The sequence below is a fragment of the Paralichthys olivaceus genome, chromosome 11 (genome assembly GCF_024713975.1).
Source record: "Paralichthys olivaceus isolate ysfri-2021 chromosome 11, ASM2471397v2, whole genome shotgun sequence".
Lineage (NCBI taxonomy): Eukaryota > Metazoa > Chordata > Actinopteri > Pleuronectiformes > Paralichthyidae > Paralichthys > Paralichthys olivaceus.
This window is the reverse complement of record NC_091103.1, coordinates 23,445,765-23,463,538: the sequence shown is the minus strand read 5'-3', so window position 1 is coordinate 23,463,538 and position 17,774 is coordinate 23,445,765. Positions and strand designations below refer to the sequence as shown.

The 17,774-nt window shown below is 41.7% G+C and overlaps 1 protein-coding gene across 3 annotated transcripts in view; it reads right to left on the bottom strand.

Annotated features, from left to right (window-relative positions):
- cadm2b (cell adhesion molecule 2b) overlaps positions 1-16,864 on the bottom strand; it is a 142,064-nt gene extending 125,200 nt beyond the window's left edge. Inside the window, exon 1 of one of the 3 annotated variants that reach the window (XM_069534620.1) lies at positions 16,253-16,864. In XM_069534620.1, coding sequence (XP_069390721.1) covers positions 16,253-16,313 — 61 coding nt within the window. In that variant the 5' untranslated portion in view covers positions 16,314-16,864. The remainder of the gene's footprint in view (positions 1-16,252) is intronic. The other 2 variants (XM_020088014.2, XM_020088015.2) reach the window with 2 other exon arrangements.
- Between the last annotated feature and the right edge of the window lie 910 nt (positions 16,865-17,774).

Genomic DNA, 17,774 nt, shown 5'->3' with positions numbered 1-17,774 from the left:
AGGTTGCTCACACATGGACACACACAAACACACACAGACGTAAACAAACAGCTGCTCCAGCCGTTGTCCACACGTGCAAACACACACTGTGTCCTCTGTCTGACTCAAGTTCACTCACACAGATAAATTCTACATGCAGTTATTAATTATGTGGATATTTGCAGTGAAAAACAAAACTGCATGAATGCTCCTCACCTCTGTTTTCACCTGGCTTGTTGGTTTTTTTTTGTGCAAAATCCAATTAACCAATTTCCTGATGCGGGCCAGGGAATCTTTTATGATAAATAAATCATAGAGTAATCATGAAGATATCAGAGCACTTCCTTTTTTCTTTAATGTTTCTACTGTAAAAACTAAACAATCACGTGTATGGTTGTTTGGCCTTGGCAGAGGTTTAGTGGTGAGGGACTCAAACATGCTGACCAGGTATCATAAGTGTGTTGCATCATTTCCCCTGTTCCTGCTGCGGGTAGTGGTCACTCTGTATGTTAGCTCCAATACCAATTCTAATGATTTCTACAATACAATGAGTCACAATGAATATGACTCGTTCTATAAAGAACTCAACAGTGACTGGTTTGTATCAGAAATCATTGTAACAAGCTACATCAAGCTACCACACACAGTGATAGTTAAATTAGGACTGGAACTATAAAAACAGGGAATCCTTTGAAGAAAGAGGAGGATATAAATATGTAATCATCTTTAAGCTCTGAAAATCCTTAATAGTTTTACACTGATCATTTTGTTATTTCAAAGAAACCAGGTCATTTACTTCAAAACATCCCCAGCACCACTCTCTGTTCTCACAAACCGATGGACCATGTGGTGTACGAGCATCAATAAGCTGAGTGTGACTCCAGTGGCTCCAGCAGCGCTATTGCATTTTTAGCGGTAGGCAAATATTTCCCCCTCTTTAACTGATTTCTTTTAACAGTTGCAGAAAAATCTGAGGGGCCTCAATTATTCCGACGGAGTAGAAGACTGAGGGCGCTTACGCTGACGTTAAGTAATTCATACTAGACACTGTCAATAACCACACGTACAGTGTGCACCTGCCCGCTGCCCTGTCCCTGAGCTGGTAATTCCAGTCTCCAGCCTTCGGAAAAAAATTAAAAAGGCCACACGAGGAGTCAGTCTGTCCGAAGGCAAAGGAGCAAAAACCTAATGAAAATCACCTCAGCAGCAATCTCCCTCTGATTTGTTTGATTAGCCTCGAGCGAGCGCACAGTGCAAGTCCGCGCAGACCAGGAGGAAGGTTTGAGTCCGGGTCATGTTACAGCAGGTTGGCCAAGCTAAATCCAATTTATTGTAGATGGTTTGTTTTTATATTAATCGACATGGTAGAATTCTGTAAAATGGTTTTGTTCAGTAGATTGTAGATTGATTGATTGATGATTACAACTATTGCTTAGATTTACAATATACCCACTCAGATATATTACCATTATTTGCAATACCTCTATCATTACGATTTTCAAAACCTCTCCCTTCATCTCTGTCCGACACTTTCTTTAGTATTAATACTTTAAACATTGATACACCTTGTTAAGCTCTTTGAGGGAAAATGTGATTTGGTAATATGGGCTATACAAATAAAAATTAACTGATTGATTGATTAATGGTCAACTTGTTGTGAGAAGATTAACTATGTAATGACATATCCCACCATCATCAAAATATGAAAGTCGAAATAACAAAAACAGATTGTGACTGAATTTGAGCAACCCTGACTCTCAAAACGACAAAGAAAGTGCAACACAACGTCTGATTCACAACACCTTTATGTTTCTTAAAACTGCAATTGCTTTTTTATTTCTTCAACTGTTCCTTTTTTGCTCAATACAAATTCAACATTATCTGATGCGCACTGACCCCAAACACGGCACTTAATCACAGACCAGCAATTTTTACACAGCCATGAATTCAGTTTGTATACACTATCGGACCGGATCATTTTCTTCCAGTGCAGACCTGCACTGAAAAAACAACATTATACTTTTAGAGACATCTGCCCTTTGGCCAGTGTAAGTGAACTCAAGCCTCTACAAAACACACTCCTTGTGAACCTATGAAAATAACATCCAAGTCTTTTTTTTCCCACTGCTCAAACGCCTCCTACAAATATGCGTCCATTTGAAAAGTGACTGCCGACAGCTTTTCACCCAGAGTCCATATGGTCCCTGTATTTATGGGGTGATGAGGCCTGCTCCTGGGGTTCAGAGTGGTCATTATCTGGGGGATGCTACAGCTCCAGTTGTTAAGGTCGCCTGGTGCACCGGATGTCCTCGCACTCCTCCAGTACTGGAGGATACTAAATGTGTAATCATCTCTGAGCCCACAAAACGCAGGGTCTATCCAGACTGGCCATTACAAGAGTTTATTGTAGGGTCCATCCTGGCTTTATATCCTGCTATTTTAGCAGCACAATCCAAAACAGTGCATCCTTCCTGTGGTTATTTTCTCACAGGTAGCAGATATAGTGGACTATGGGGAAGGTAGGACTGTTATTGGGCTCAGGATTGATACCGAGAGCAAAACTATTGTGGCTGCTCCTCCTATTGGTCACACTATTTCTACTATTACCCATTCCTGATCCTGATAACTTTTATTTTGACAGACTTCTTTCTCTGTGATGTCACCCTCACTGCTGCCTACATTTATGTCAGCTTCTCAGATCAAGAGTCACACATTGAACGGGGCTGAAACACCTTTGAATTAAACCATCAAAGCCTTTTTTAATCATTTTTAAATGACAGGAAATCTAGTTGACTGTATTATATAGACATGGAGACATGTACAGTGAGATTCTTATCATCTAGCAGCACCTAGGTTAACAAGTCTTCAATACTTTCACCACAATGATTCTTTTAATCCACATATCGACTGACTTCACTTCGAACTGTATAACTGCAAGAAAAGTAACAGCGAAACATCTGCAGTGCTTTGATTTAGATGTTCAGACAACAAGGTCAGTGAATTAAAGAGCTTGGCTGCATCTCAATTCAAGGGCTGCATACTTCGGAGGCAGCATTTGAATACAGACTGCGTCACATCAGTGCCTAACTACGCTGTCCCATTTCGGAGGCTCTACCAAATGCGTCGTTCCTTCCCGGAGAAACAAAGGCTCCAACGCGTGGATCCCTCCCTGCCCAACCTATCCCAGGATTCATTGCACTTCAGTGACGAACCATTTTTCAAAGAGGTAATTGCTCCGACTAGCAAAGAAACGTCTAATGTTTCAACTCTACCGAACAGCTGACGGTTCACATGTAAAAAATAAAAGAACATAAAAAACAAAAGAACATTAAAACTTTTTCTCGTGTTCAACTTCAGCTCTGTTGCTAGGCAACAGCAATAAGGGCAGGACGAGCTGGGGACGCCGATCACAAAAAGCCTCTGTAGACCAGACCGTCTCATTTCGGTTCAGCCTTCACGGTGCACGAGGCGGTCCTTCGAAGGATGCAGCCCCTAAAGTAAGACACAGCTCCACATCCACATTTTTCAGCCATTTAATCAAAGCATATCTAAACAATCGCACGTATATACTTAACAAATGCCAACTCTCACGGAGAAAGTAAAATTAACTGACCAAGTGGCCGTTATAGGGTAAACTCATATACACCCTCTATTCTTTATTTTAGTACACGTAGTAAAAATCGATGCAGAGGCTGCTGCACAGGGAGTAAACTCCAGAGTTTTCCATCAAATCATAAACACAATTCTAAAAATAATGCAGAAATCTCCACTCTCTTCTCTCTTGCAAGAAATCCAAATCAATAAAAGCTAAATTAGTGAACTGTTTATTAAGTCTTCCTGCTTTCCAACCCCTTCTGCAGGTTATTTATTACTGTGCACATGTGGATGTTGTCTAAATGGCTCCATAAGTTGGCATTTGTTTTTACCCAATTGTCTTTTATATATGTTTAAACTCCCACGAATCACAATGTGTGATGTTCGGTGCGAATGTTCCCTAAAGATGAGGATTGATTGGATTCTCAATGCCTGTGTGGACACAATTATAGACGAGAAATTCACAGTTCTGCTGCAGTGAGCTTTTAGGGAATTGGGGAAAAAAGACATTCACCAACCTCCTATACATTTTGATATTATAAACAGACTCTTTTGAGCCTCTTAGACTCAATGAGCAGATCCACATCTCTAGTTTTCTTTAGTATGTGAAATTACTTTTCCGACCTCTGAACATCTGTTTCATTTCACTGTTCCATATTTGTAGTACTTTACAGATTATTATTTACTGTGCTTAAAATAGATTTTTTTGTGTTTTTTGTGTCATCACCATCCTGTACTGCCCTTGTTAGGATCAGTGCATACATGGTGTAATATTGATTATTGTGTCTTCCCATACACTGTACATACAAATAAACGACATGACGGCTCCCAACAGTGAAGCCAAAACATCTTGATCGCCCCCTGGTGGTTGACTGCAGTATAGGTCATAAACCATGCCTTCTCCATGCAAGTACATGGGCAGGGGCAAAAAAAAAAAAAATGCACATTTCAATTAGTTTTAGGATGCTGTACAAACGGTTTGAACCCTCATGATTTAGACTAATGGGTCGAGCATGTGTATCAGCCACATCTCAGTACCGCAGCTCCTTACCTGATTGCTACTGTGCAGACTCTGGCACCAAATGACGTCACTGCCACAAAATGACAGAATTCATATGTCCAGAATAGGAGGGAGGAAGTGGGGACGCATCAGTGATGTTTATATACAGTTGATGCATTTCCCCTGCGCCATCTAGAGGCGATACATTTAAGCGTATGGATTTACACGTGGTTTTAGGGGGTTTCTTTGGACTATACTATGTAAAGTCACTTCTTACACACACTGACAGGAATATAAATCAATCTAAAGCAAAATTGAAGAATAAAAAGTGTGAGATTCTGTATGATGATATTTTCATTCTCAGGGTGGTGACTGTACTTGCACACCTGAAGCTGAGAGGCAAACTTCACGCCTGCCAAAGTAAACGTGACTGAAATAATAACAGCGCTCAAGACTTTGAATAAACTTTTCCAAACATCACCGGAGGGAACACGCCTTCAGAAAGTCACACTTGTTGCAGCAGTCAGTGAAACATTCCCCATAAACTCTGGAGTCTTTAAAGAGGAGGTCATCTATCTGCGCTAATTGTAATGCTCCACTGAACACAGGGAACTCATTGAGACTCGGATTTATGTTTCATTTCCTCACAAATCCTGAGCTTTCTTTTCTCACATAAATCTGTAAAGAAAAATAGATTTTCCTCTTCAACTCTTAAGTCGCAGCGAACCAAGTGAATCAGGGAGAAATCTGTGAGATGCGCTATGCTGTCCCACATGTAATGGTTTAACCTTTATTTTAAAACCGCATTAACCTCTTTTACAATACTCGCCTGTAGCAGGTGAGGGAAATGGCAGATGTATCTTGCATTACACTACGGCAAATCTCTCTTGCTTTTTCCAGTTTGTGTGCCTTCCTGCTTCACACCTTCTCTTCCTCTCCCCTGTCTTGCTCTCAGCTTAGCGGCTTTAAGGTTTTTTTTCTCCCTTTCTGCAAAGCATGCTCTCTGGCTCTGAGCACTGGCATCTCTTGCATCGGTATGCAGCTCCCGTTCAGACTGCTGATCCCTCTTTATGAGGACATGAGTTTCAATGCTTTTATCCCCCACCTTCACTTGCAAATATGCCTGCGTTCAGTATCTACACTTCAGCTTTATAGACCCGTGGGAAGCTTTTAAAGAGGAAGTCAATAAAACGGTATAAACATGCATGAGCTTAAGTTTTGTGCTTTTTGTGTCTTTATTCCAAAGTTAGGTTTGCAGGATGGCATCGTGCTGAAGCAGAGTTGGAGAACAAAATCATTTCTCAGTTGTTACCTTGAAGCAGAGGCTGAATTTTCAATAGGTTGTGCTCTTGCATTGCAGCTATGAAACTGAATTTCTTTACTATTAAGAAGAAAAAAACATTTTTCCAATAAATTGTTGCATATTTTTTCTGAACACATTACTCTTGTAGGGGAAATTTTAACATTTAATATTAGCACACATGATTAGCATTTATATACCATCAGTGAGACTATGTCATTTATTATAAACACAGAACTGCAAAATGTATGTTAAGTATATACTTCACTTATAGTGGACATTATTCATCGGGCAGACTCATCCAAAACTGCCACAGTACATATTGATTTTCAATATTATTATCATACATTGGCTACACGGTGTGATATGAATGTGTTTATTAAATATGGGTTTTAACATATACTATAATACCTATGCCTATACTATAATATATGTGGCTTCCAATACTAATTCTATGCAAAGCATCACATATTGATGCAGCAGTGAACTTTTCTTAAAAAACGTCAAGAGCTGTTCTGTAACACGACAACGTGAAGATGCGGAAGTTGCCTTCAGACAGTCTATGCATTGGGAATAAGTCGACCGATAACTACGAGCAAGTTTGCTCAGCAAAATTGTCAAATTTAATTGCTGTAGGAAAATAAACAGGTTAGACAGGAGTGATTCCTTTTTTTGCTCTAAGGTGCATAAACAGTCGTTTTAGTAATATTGCAGCTAAAACAACACTGGGGAGCAGAGAAAAAACCAAAAGCACATGGGAAGATGTCCTGAAATACTGTGAAATACTGCCAGACTTGGAGACATTTTTAATCAGCCTCATTTTTGTTAAGTTTTACAGTGTGTTCCCCTTTAAGTTGGAATGTTTCCCCCACAAGTTCCCATGGGTTTCCTCACAAATTTAGAGATATACTGTAGAGGTCTGGAGTGGAGACATTAAATCGCCTTTCCACATGATGACTGTGTAAGATGGCCTGTGATGGACAGGTTCCTCAAAACCCTAAGAGGGGTTTAGCAAGTGGAGAATATAAATGGTTTTCATTTGAGCCCTGACAAATAGTTACAAGTCTTGGTCTTAGCAGGTTTGTCTATTCATTTCCTATCCAGTGTGTTTAATGTTCTATTGTGCACAAGCAATATTAAAACACAAGACCATTAAAATACAAAACATTGGCCTGGAATGAAAAACTGCACTCGCCATGATTTGCTGCTTACAAGTCAATGAAAATGCATGACTTATTCCAGCAAGCTATCAAATTTCCAAAGATAGCAACAGAGCGTCCTTTATCTGGCTCTCAGATGTCCTGCTCGACTGCAGGGACTTTACGAGCACAGACGCACACTGATGCAAAATCCTGTTCCCTGTGTGAGACTGATGGAATTTCTGTGTTGACACATAAAAAAGGAAACATTTAAAACCTCAAAGCAGAGAACACAGTCATTTCCAATGTACTTACATCTGCTGTATTGTTTGCATTTGGAATACAGACGCACATTTATTGTTATAGATTTTAATTATAAATTGATTATATTTCCACAATTATCCATCAATCTACTCTCAAAAACCCAAAACAACAATGTTTTATTTCAAATGCATGAAAAATCAAAAGCTGGATTCTCAAGTATTCAGACCCTTAATTCAGTTCCTCTTTTAACAGCTTCATGTGCAAGTCTCTGGAAGCTCTGCACAGCTGGATTAAACCATTCTTCCTTCATCAGATTGGGAAGCAAAGCAGTGAACATCTTCAGGTCTCTACAAGGATGTTCTGTGGTGTATTGCTGAGCTGGAAATTAAAGCTGAATTAGGGGTCGGGAGAATACATTTAAATTGAATAAATTTGGCTTTGTGGTCAAGTGATGGATGAAAATGCAAATTTTAGTCATTTGCAATTAAATCTGCTACAAAATAAAGTGTGCTAGAAGTGAAGCGGCCGGACCACTGTATGTGTGGGTTCTATACTCCAGTCACACTAGATTCAGGAAAGCTATAGAGAGAGGGTTATCCAGAACCAGGTTGGTGGTTCGATAACCGGTTCTTCCTCTAAAGATACTGAACCCCATGTGTGCCGCTGTTCTACTGTGAAGACAGTGTACCAATTCAAATATAACTTGTCCTGCAAAAAGCCTACAGAGGTTAAGACTGGAAAAGCGACACAACAACTAACTTATACACAAATATCACCGCAACAATCACTTCACATTTAAAACCGATATGCAGGAACCTCTGAATACTGTTTATAAGAAAAGTCTTATTTGAAAAGATTTTTGTGAGAGTAGCCAGTAGCAATGAAAATGAGTCAAATAAACAAACAAACAAACAAACAAAGGTTGACAACAGCTCATCTGGAGCCTCTGCTCCTCAATACCGAAGCTGAACACAACTGAAAGAAGAGAAGAGGAAGAAGGTTGTGAGAACTAGACACGCGTGCCAATCGCCACATCTGAATAAAAACGCAAACAGCACTAAACAAAGGCTCCACAGTTTGTTGTCAATATTGCAGCTTTGTTTGTGCCTTGGCAGAAGAGCCTGACATAACTCAAAACAAGCGCGGCCGCTCCAGGTCGGGCTGCCAGGTGTTTGGTTGCAGTGTGATACCCTCAGATAGTCAATCACTCTTTCTGGAAGCCTCCCAAACATGCACAGCAGACACAGAAAAGAGCATCATTTATGGCAGCCGCACAACGACGCTCCCGGTTTGTCACAATTAATACTGTGCACTCAGCATCTTTTTCTCTCAGCTGCATTAATACAAGGAGGTATTTTCTCAGCGGAACGAGAACTACCTTTGTGATGTTGTCTTCCTGTAGTTTGATTTTAATCGAGGAAGGTTTTAAACAGACAACGATACAACACAGGTGACTTCTGGATGATACAAAAAAAAAAATGATTACGTGCCCGCTAGGCCATGCACTGGTGCGCTGTTTCATATCTGAACAAAAAATATTAACTTTGTTCATGTAGACTCCAGCGAGAGGAGAAGCAGGAGATCATCACACGGGCTAAATGAGATTCAGAGTCTCATCCATAGTCGGGCACAAAGCCCACTTCAGCAGAGATGAGGGCCAAGAGAGATTGGTAAAGGTCAACACTGCAAACGGGCATAAAATGAAGTATAGGCTTTATTTCGGGCGTCATACTGAAATGTAGGGGAGGGTGCATAAAACTCTAACAGAACAGACAGCGAGCACATTTAACACACATCCTATGTGTGCATCTGTTTATGTTGAGGACATTTAACTCTTCAGTGGTGGAATACATATTCCATTTGTATAAGCTATGAAAATACTGCATTATTTAGACCGCAGGTCATAGTCCTGGACATCCATTGAATATTGCATAAAAAGGCTAAATTTAGCCTTTAGTGTTCAGTAGCATGATTCTCAAGCTTTGACATACTCTTCTTTTCTTTTGTATCATTTGTTTGCAAAATGCAATGTGTGTTGCATTGTGAGCGCGATGAGTAATGGCTGTAATAATTCACTAATATGTTTGCAAGGTTAACAGACAGTAAATCTTTGTCATTCATTATAAACCTGAATGACAAGAGGTTTAAAGATCAGTGTGCTATGGAAAACAAATTAAATGTTAAGGAGCTGCTGCTGCTAATTTTACCCAGGCAGGTAAACATTAATACGCAATGTTAAACAGAGACAAATGTATCATTTTATCATTGTTAAATAATGTTTATTTATCATTATAAAGTAACGGATATTCTCTTAACAAACCGCAGACAGACCAGATGGATTCATTCTATTCCATTAGGTTTATTTTCTTTTTTTCCATATTTTCGAGCCGTTGTTTAGTAAAAGATGCAACACAGGAAGTGAGACTGCAGTGTTCTGAGATATATGTTCCCTGCATTACAAATCTCCAGTTCTTTTACTCCAACAATCAGCCTCCGTTCCCCGAGGCTTTGGATCAATATGGTTGCAAACGATAATATAAAATCCTACCCCAACAATGAAGTCAGTCTCCTGCAGGTGTGCGCCTCCACACGTACAGCAGCTCTCCTCGGGTTGTAAATGGAGGGGCCGCTGCTACTTGATGACGTGACAAATGAAATACTTATGGCTCTCCGGGTTTCAGCGTCGGTACCGTATTGATTCAACTGTGTGCGATCATAGGAATACATGTTAATTCTGCTTCGTAATTTCCACTTTGAGACGTGAGAACAGCAGGTGGTTCTTCAGGAGGCCTGAGATTGGGGTAAGGGCCGCTTTAACCACTTTCCAGCGTGACCAATTGTGGCATTAGAGTATCAGGAGTATCTCGAGATGGGCTTCCTGGCACGTCGAAAAATCTCTTTCACTCAAAAATGGGTCAAAATAATCTTTAATGGTGTAATTGCCTTTACAGTCCATCAGCTTCATTGCTAAGCTCATACCCACTCCGAGAGGGCACAGTGTGTAAAAGCGCTATGACAAAGAGCATCGCAAAGGGAGACTGACAGCACGTGGCGCAGTTGGGGCAGCGAGCAGCTAATCTTTAAGCCCATTCCCCACTTGTCTGAGCACATTTGCCTCTGGCTTGAGGCTTATCCCTACAGATGTATATCTGTCAACAAAAACGCAAGCAGGGCAGCAGAGGCTCTTTTGGAAAGCGTTTGTCCCCTTTACTGGATTATTCATTTGCGATAGTACACAGCAGCACGGCGCCAGAGCCAGCACTTGGCAGCTGGGAGACGTTCTGCAGGGATAAGCTCACCCTCAGCAGAGGGGAATGGGTATCCTTGAGTGTAAACCACCTTCCTGCCATACCTTGCCTTCGGCTCAGCCACCTTATTCCTCATGCCAGATTATTCCAACCCACAGGAGATGCGCCCATGCATACATCTCACAGGCTCCCCGTGTCTCACAGTATGTGACAGTTTGGGGTTCACTTTCACCTGAGCCCAATATCTATTCATTCTCAGACATTTTCAAAACAACTAGATCCGAGCACAAGCAGAAGTCCATTTTTTACATATGGAAAATGCAAAGCGGTGCAGCTACTGCTGTCCTCTACTGTAGTCAAAATGACAAATTGACAGTTATTCACATCGATGTCCACTCTCTGGGTTTTGTGAAAGCTGCAGCAAGAATCAAGGGTTTTAATGGTAGATACTGAGACTCAGCAGTGAATTCTATACTAGGCCACAAGAGTTCTGCCCCAGACGACTGCAGGCTGCACATTAAAGCTATGAGGAGACATACAGATCCTTGATTTTAACCCTGAATTTTGCTGCGTTTCACTTTATCTTTATATATAATGAATATTTATGTTGCAAGTTAATTGAATATTGCTCTGTATGCATATGGGATATCTGCTTACAGACAAGATTTAAATTGAAATACATTCAGTTTATCTTGCTTCTTTGTTGAAATTTCCATCCAGATGAAATGCAAATGAAAACACTGACATAATTCTAGGCACTTTATATGATGTGTTATGTATTCGTTGAGACATTGGGCATAACATTATTTTGAAAGAGTTTTGCTTGTGAATTCCAGTTCATGTGTGTTCAAATATGCAAAAAGATGAAAAGAGAAACACTGGAACATTGACAAGTAAACAAGTTCTATTCACCTTAATGTTTATGCAACTTTCAATCAGGTTTGGTTGAATCCTGTACTACAGTTTTCAAGAGTCCAGTCTAAGGCAAATATTTAAATGAAATATCAAACGTTATACTTTTGCATTATTAATGACAAACCCCAATTCCCTCCCTTATCAGGAAGGACATTTTTCATTTACATTATGAGGGAATTATTCATCCTCAACCTCCCGTGTCTGTAGGTTTGACATGTGTGGTTACCTGATTAAATTCTAGAGGGGGAAAAAAGAAGACACTTTCATTTATTCTCCTCTTTGTCCTCATTACTGCATTATTTGCCCCACATGTAATGGTCAAACACACACCACTGCTTATGTCACCTGCAGGTTGTACTTGCCAAAATGTCTGACAAGATCAGAAATGATGAAAGGCTCCGTGGTCAAACAAAAGAAAAGTTCCCTTGGCGGTATGGGGGCTTTTTTGGGTTCTGCGAGAAGAAAGGCTATGAAACCCTTGAGTGGAAGGAATGCAAGACCAAAGCAGGGAACCTGTGGCCAACAAAGAAAACGAGCAGGTCATAAAATGTACAACCTGCCCACAGGTCTGCAAAGCATTCGAGTACAGCCACACCACGTGGCTAATTAGCATCACTCGCCTGCCTGGCACCTTAGCTGTTAACTGGCTCTGACAAGTCTGTCAGGCGCCTGCTTTGGCTGCGTTTCGTGAAATATGTTGTGTTGACTCTGGTGTGGCGATGCACCAACACTCCAGAGAGTGACATAAGTTCCCACTGGTGCACATATGGGACAACGGGGACCTCACATTCAGAGCAGGAGCCGGAGCACACACAATAACAAACTACACATAAGAATGAATCCACTGGGTCACTACAGCACATTAAACATTTAAGCAGTGAAGTGCTCCATGGGCTGCAGCTGCAGATAAGAGTGCAACAATGCATTTAAGCAAAAATACTTTAATGTAGTTGTTCTAAGAAGGATGAGCCTGCATGAAATGACTCTCAGCATTACGGAGCATGAAGAAAGCTGCTCAGGCTGAAGTCTTGTCTACCACTTTAACTGCAGTGTATGATGTGGCGCTCTGCAATTTAACTGTCGATTAGGCCGCGATCACACAGAAGATGCATTTACCTTATTAAGTGCAGAGGAGGTTGTGTTTTCAGTCTCATTTGTTGGTTTATTTGTGTCTTGGCATGGCATCTCGAAAAACTGTCCACGGATTTCAATGAAATCTGCTGAACGGTTAAGCAATGGATTAGTGCAAAAGATCTGGATGCATATCAGCATTTTATTAAGAGGACCTGTTAACACTGCATGATAGAAAACTGAATATTCGAAAACAATTGCTACTCTTACTGGATCAGATAATTGCACATTTTGTGAACTAAGCAGGAGACCTTGATCAGAGAGCATGATTGGAAAAAGAAACTTACCATATTAATAACAAATTGGGAGGATTGTGCAGACCTTTTGGAGGCGTACACTTCTTTCATTTATTGTTTATCTTCCCACCTCTTCTACACAGGAAGTACTTTATAGTTTCTTAGATGCAGACTTGTGGGCAACTGCCCTGGGAACCCCTAGATCATGTGTTTGAAGTAAAGCCACGTAGCATAAATATTTTAAGTTGCCCTTGAAGTGGCCACTATCTTAGCAGAGCTCTTGGATGAAACTCTCTGTGGCCTGTTCTCTCTGGCAGGATGTCATGGACCAGAAATCTGTTCCAACAATGGGCAAGCTTGCTGCTGTTACCTTTTATGCTCAACACTATTATGTCAGCTGATGATGCTATGGGAAAAAATCAAATATGCTTTACCTTGGCAGGTATGATCTTGTTGATCGGCCAGTGTTATATCAATAAGGAAAGAAGAGCTACACTCTAGAATCAATCCAATATTTTGCATAGTAGATGGAATAGACCTGTTTAAATGGGTGTTTTTTCAAATTCAACCTCATGCAACTTAATGTTGACTTGTGTCTACGTTATTCAAAGTTTACTGAACATTTATAATTGACATCATGTCAATGAAGGCATCTGCCTTGCCGTAGTTTGCGTATCACAGCTGTACAAGCAGTACGGCACATCATCGATAAACCCTGAGCAAACATGTCTGTGTTACTATGCTCAATTCATTTTGCATTTGAGGCTTCCAGTATGAACATATCAGGATGTGCACATTTTACTAGCTTTCCATGTTTATTTATAATTCATTTAGGGCTATAACAGGTTAAATGCTCTCACTGCACTGGGGCCAGTTTAGTTCATCTAGAGATGACATGGAGATTTATTTTAAGCCTGGTGACATATAGATTAGTTGATCAGTAGGTTTAATTTGAGCAGACCAAGATTTTTTTTTTTTTGGACAACGGCCATGATTTATAGATGGAGCCTTGAACAGGAAAACATCTTTTTTTTCCAACTGTCCCCTGGCACACAAATAGAAATATTGAGGGAACGATATTGTGTCAATTGTGAGCATAAACCATTTCCTGCCTGTTTTGATGGAACAAAATATTAACATTTTCACACACTATTCATTATTCTGAATGTTTAAACTTAGACCCTAGATAGAAACATCCAGAAAGGCCAAAAACATAGTCATGCTTTGATTTTGAAAACCAACAAACCTTTAGAGCAGTACTGTTCCATATAAATGAATGTCTGTTAAGCTCTTGCCAAACAAGTTCACACAGAGCTGATTATTCCCGTCAGTGACAGGTAAATCTCTCAGTTTCGCACAATACTAGTGTTTTAAATCTGTTGTCTGTGGCAACATTTACGCACTGCACAGTGGTAGCGATGCGTTTTACGTCAACCAGGAACGATTGGTTTGCCTGAGGTGAAGAGGGAAGCCACCATAGTAATGGAAGACAAGAGTATGACAAGAGTCTGTGGAGGCATCCAAGAAAAGTTTTTGATGCTGAAGTTAAAAAAGAAACTGTTCAGAGGAAGGATTAGAGGCTAAAAAAAGAAAGAGATCGATGGTGATGGGGGCATGACGTGAGGAGGATGTGGTTGGATGTGTCATCAGGTCACAGCTGGATGTGCACCACTTGATGGTATCTCAGGATGGGCAGCTCAGTGAGATGTGTCGGGGAGGAACCTCCCAAAGTAAGAGACGGATGAAAACAACACACATAAAAGGCAAAAAGGTGATAAAGATTTCACTTTGAAACTTTAAGGTATGTTTGAAATCGTCGTCACGTTCCCGATAGTCATCAACAGCTAATGTCTTCTGGAGAAAAAGTCCTCGTCTGTCACTAAGCGACCTGCCTGCCTGTCATCTCACTGCACACAACTGAGGTCTTCAGCCGGGGAGACGTACACCGCTGAAGCAGAGACAATAAACAGAAGTTAGGAGCAGATCACGGAAAGGTCGGCTTGTAGCAGTCTGTGCACCTTCTTATGTTTTTGAGGTGCGTAGCTTTCGCAAGAGGGCCGGTGGGAGGGGGTGGGATCAAAGTATAGCCTGCTCTTGCTAGCTTTTCAAAGATTACCAACCCGAGCTTTAAAGAGACATTTACAGGTCATTGATATTATAAAAACCAATTCGTTCAACTGTGTCTTCTTGAGTTTTACACTTTTTATTCAAATTATTCAATATTTGACACCCCTGAAAATGTTTGACACTGAATTTTTAAATTGAATTAGAATCACATGCACAGCCACTCTGACTTCAGTTCTCCTACTGATTCAAACTGTGAGACCAAAAGCACAAATAGACTCTAAAGCATCACAATAACCCTTATTAGAATAAACACCGATGGGTCACCAATGTCTTCTCCTCCCTTCTACTGAGTCAACAGTCCGAACACCTTCCATATGTTGTGGGACAAGATCTTATTGAGTTGGGGGGAGTGGGGATTATTTATTTATTTATCCTTTTATTTATTTATCCTTTTATTTATTTATCCCCACCCCATACCCCCACATCCTCACCCTCTCCTCCTCCCCCTGTTGTAAGCGTTATGTATCTGCGCACTGGTCGCCTACAGGGCGGTGGCTGCGCAAGCATGTCCAGGAGCGGGACGGTCTTTGGGGAGTTAAAGGGGGGGGGGGGGGAGCAGTGTCATGAGGAGACACCGATGATGATGCTGCTCCATGGCTTCAGGGAGGCATCACTTACACTACCTTGTCCCAGCAGCACAACTTTCACCGCGCCGACTTGATGGCACGCAGGGGTCAGTTAATGCGACCCTCTTGGAGCGTGCGTCCTGTTCGCCACAGATTTAAGCGCGAGCGAAACGCAGCCACCGCCGCCCCCAGGTACTTTGTCATCTCTGCAGAATCAGTGCTTTAAAAGTCGTGCGTGAGATCGGGGCTCTGCACATAGTCGCGACGGTGCGCGTTCGAAACGATCCATTCAATGACACAGCTCTGGCAACATGACAATACGCACGGCGGCTGTAAAACCTCCCGCGGAGCCACCGCAAATACACACGAGTCATCCGCCGCCTCACGCCTCATCTGTCACTTCACACAAAAGGGAGGGCACCGTGCAAGTTGTTCTCCGACACGCACGCAAACTTGTGCAGCCGCATTCTGCTCCTCGTTGCGCCGCACAATTCAATTCAACTTCCAGGCATTCCGGCACAGCGCATGGGCTCCGGCTGCAGACAGCTGACCACAGACCGCTGCGCAAACACGCATCGCACGCAACAAAAAAACACGTCAACTCTTATCTGCGTTGCGCACTTGAACTCACGGCATCGCCACATTCTCATCTTTTACACTTTAACGCAGCGGCCACCTTCATTGCCCCCCCCACCCCCACCCCTCCCCGCACACCACGCCCGTCTCCCGGCCAGCACCATCCAGCGCTCTCACCTTTAAAGACGCTTGCGCAGAGGCTGTAAAGGATGAAGACCAAGTGCTGCTTGACAATCATATTCTTCTCTTTTCTCCTTCACAGTCTTCTGCGTCGACACTCCACTCGGGTAGTCTCTGTCTTCCTCTCGTCGGGATGGACTTATCCAGGTAAACGGCGCAGTTTTTTGGACACACCGGAGTTACATTCATGAACTCTGCCTTTTTTTTCCAGAGTCCCTGTGTGTTATTTTCGCAGATCCGGGCTGGTGAGGGGAGCAGTGATGACTGTGGTGAAGACAGGACGGCAGAGATGCTCGTCGGCAAAGTGCAGCTCCTGCCTCCCTTTATTGCCTTTCTCTTTGACTCGCTGCAGAGAGCAAGAGTCCCGCCCACGCTTTTTGACTAATGAAGACGCTTCACCAATGGAGAACACCTAGAAAGAGTTGTGATCTCTGCTAAAGTGTCCAAACAATCACACCCAGAGACATCAGGGTTACTACATTCTGCAGGAATACAATTATAGTCCATGCACATGCTTAAAAAATATGGAGACGCATCACCGATGAAGAAATAGCTGTGATCTCTGTTAAACAGTCCAAACAATCACACCCTGACACATAAGGGTGACCACGCTCTGCAGGAATATAGTGAAAGTTCACGCACATGCTTAAAAAATGTGGATATGCTTCACCCATGAAGGACACTTCAAGGGTGATCACATTCTGCAGGAATATAATAACAGTCCATGCATGTTTAAAAAGCATAATATTTGATCTGTAAGGTCAGAAAGGGCCAATATTCGATAAGGGTCTGAAGGGAGCTCGCAATGAGACTGTCTGCTCCGTGTTTATTGTCGCTGTGAATCAACTGTTTGTGCAAGAATCACCATGCCAGTGATTTAATGTATTAAAATATGCCCACAGCTAGCAGAGTCAATTTAACACTTTTAAACAGTTTTGAACAGCCGCCCCTGAGCCATAACAGCTTCGTGAACAGACAAACACAAGCCTGCAGTCAACACAAGACAACTCCAAATAAGCGCCAATGCAAAAACACTTATTATCACATGGAAAAAACATTTACAATGCATACTGAGTGTCTCACTTGAGCTGCTTTCAGGCGTACACTGAACTGTGGAGATTCTCCTGACATTTAATGAACGGGCTTGTATGTGTGAACGCAAATGTCCCAGTGAGAACCTGACTTTCTGCAGCCAGTCCCCTGGTGAAAAGTCCTCTGAATGTCCGAAGGAGCTGTCGTTAGAACACAGCAAAAGATCTAACACGCAAAAATGAAATTACGTGATCACAGTTGAATTCATAAGTAACGTCTTGGTTCTGCCAGCTGCAACAGAGATTTCTGTGTTGTTGTAAGCAATTCTGGGCGGAGAATCTCCCACTGCGTTGTTCATGTGTGAAAGGCAACCTCCGGAGAAAGTACAAACCCTATTCTGCAGACATCCTCCAGATTTCATGTCTGAAAACAGCTTTGGACTCATTGGAAATGCAATGAAAATGTGCAGTAACAAAAAGAAAGACCT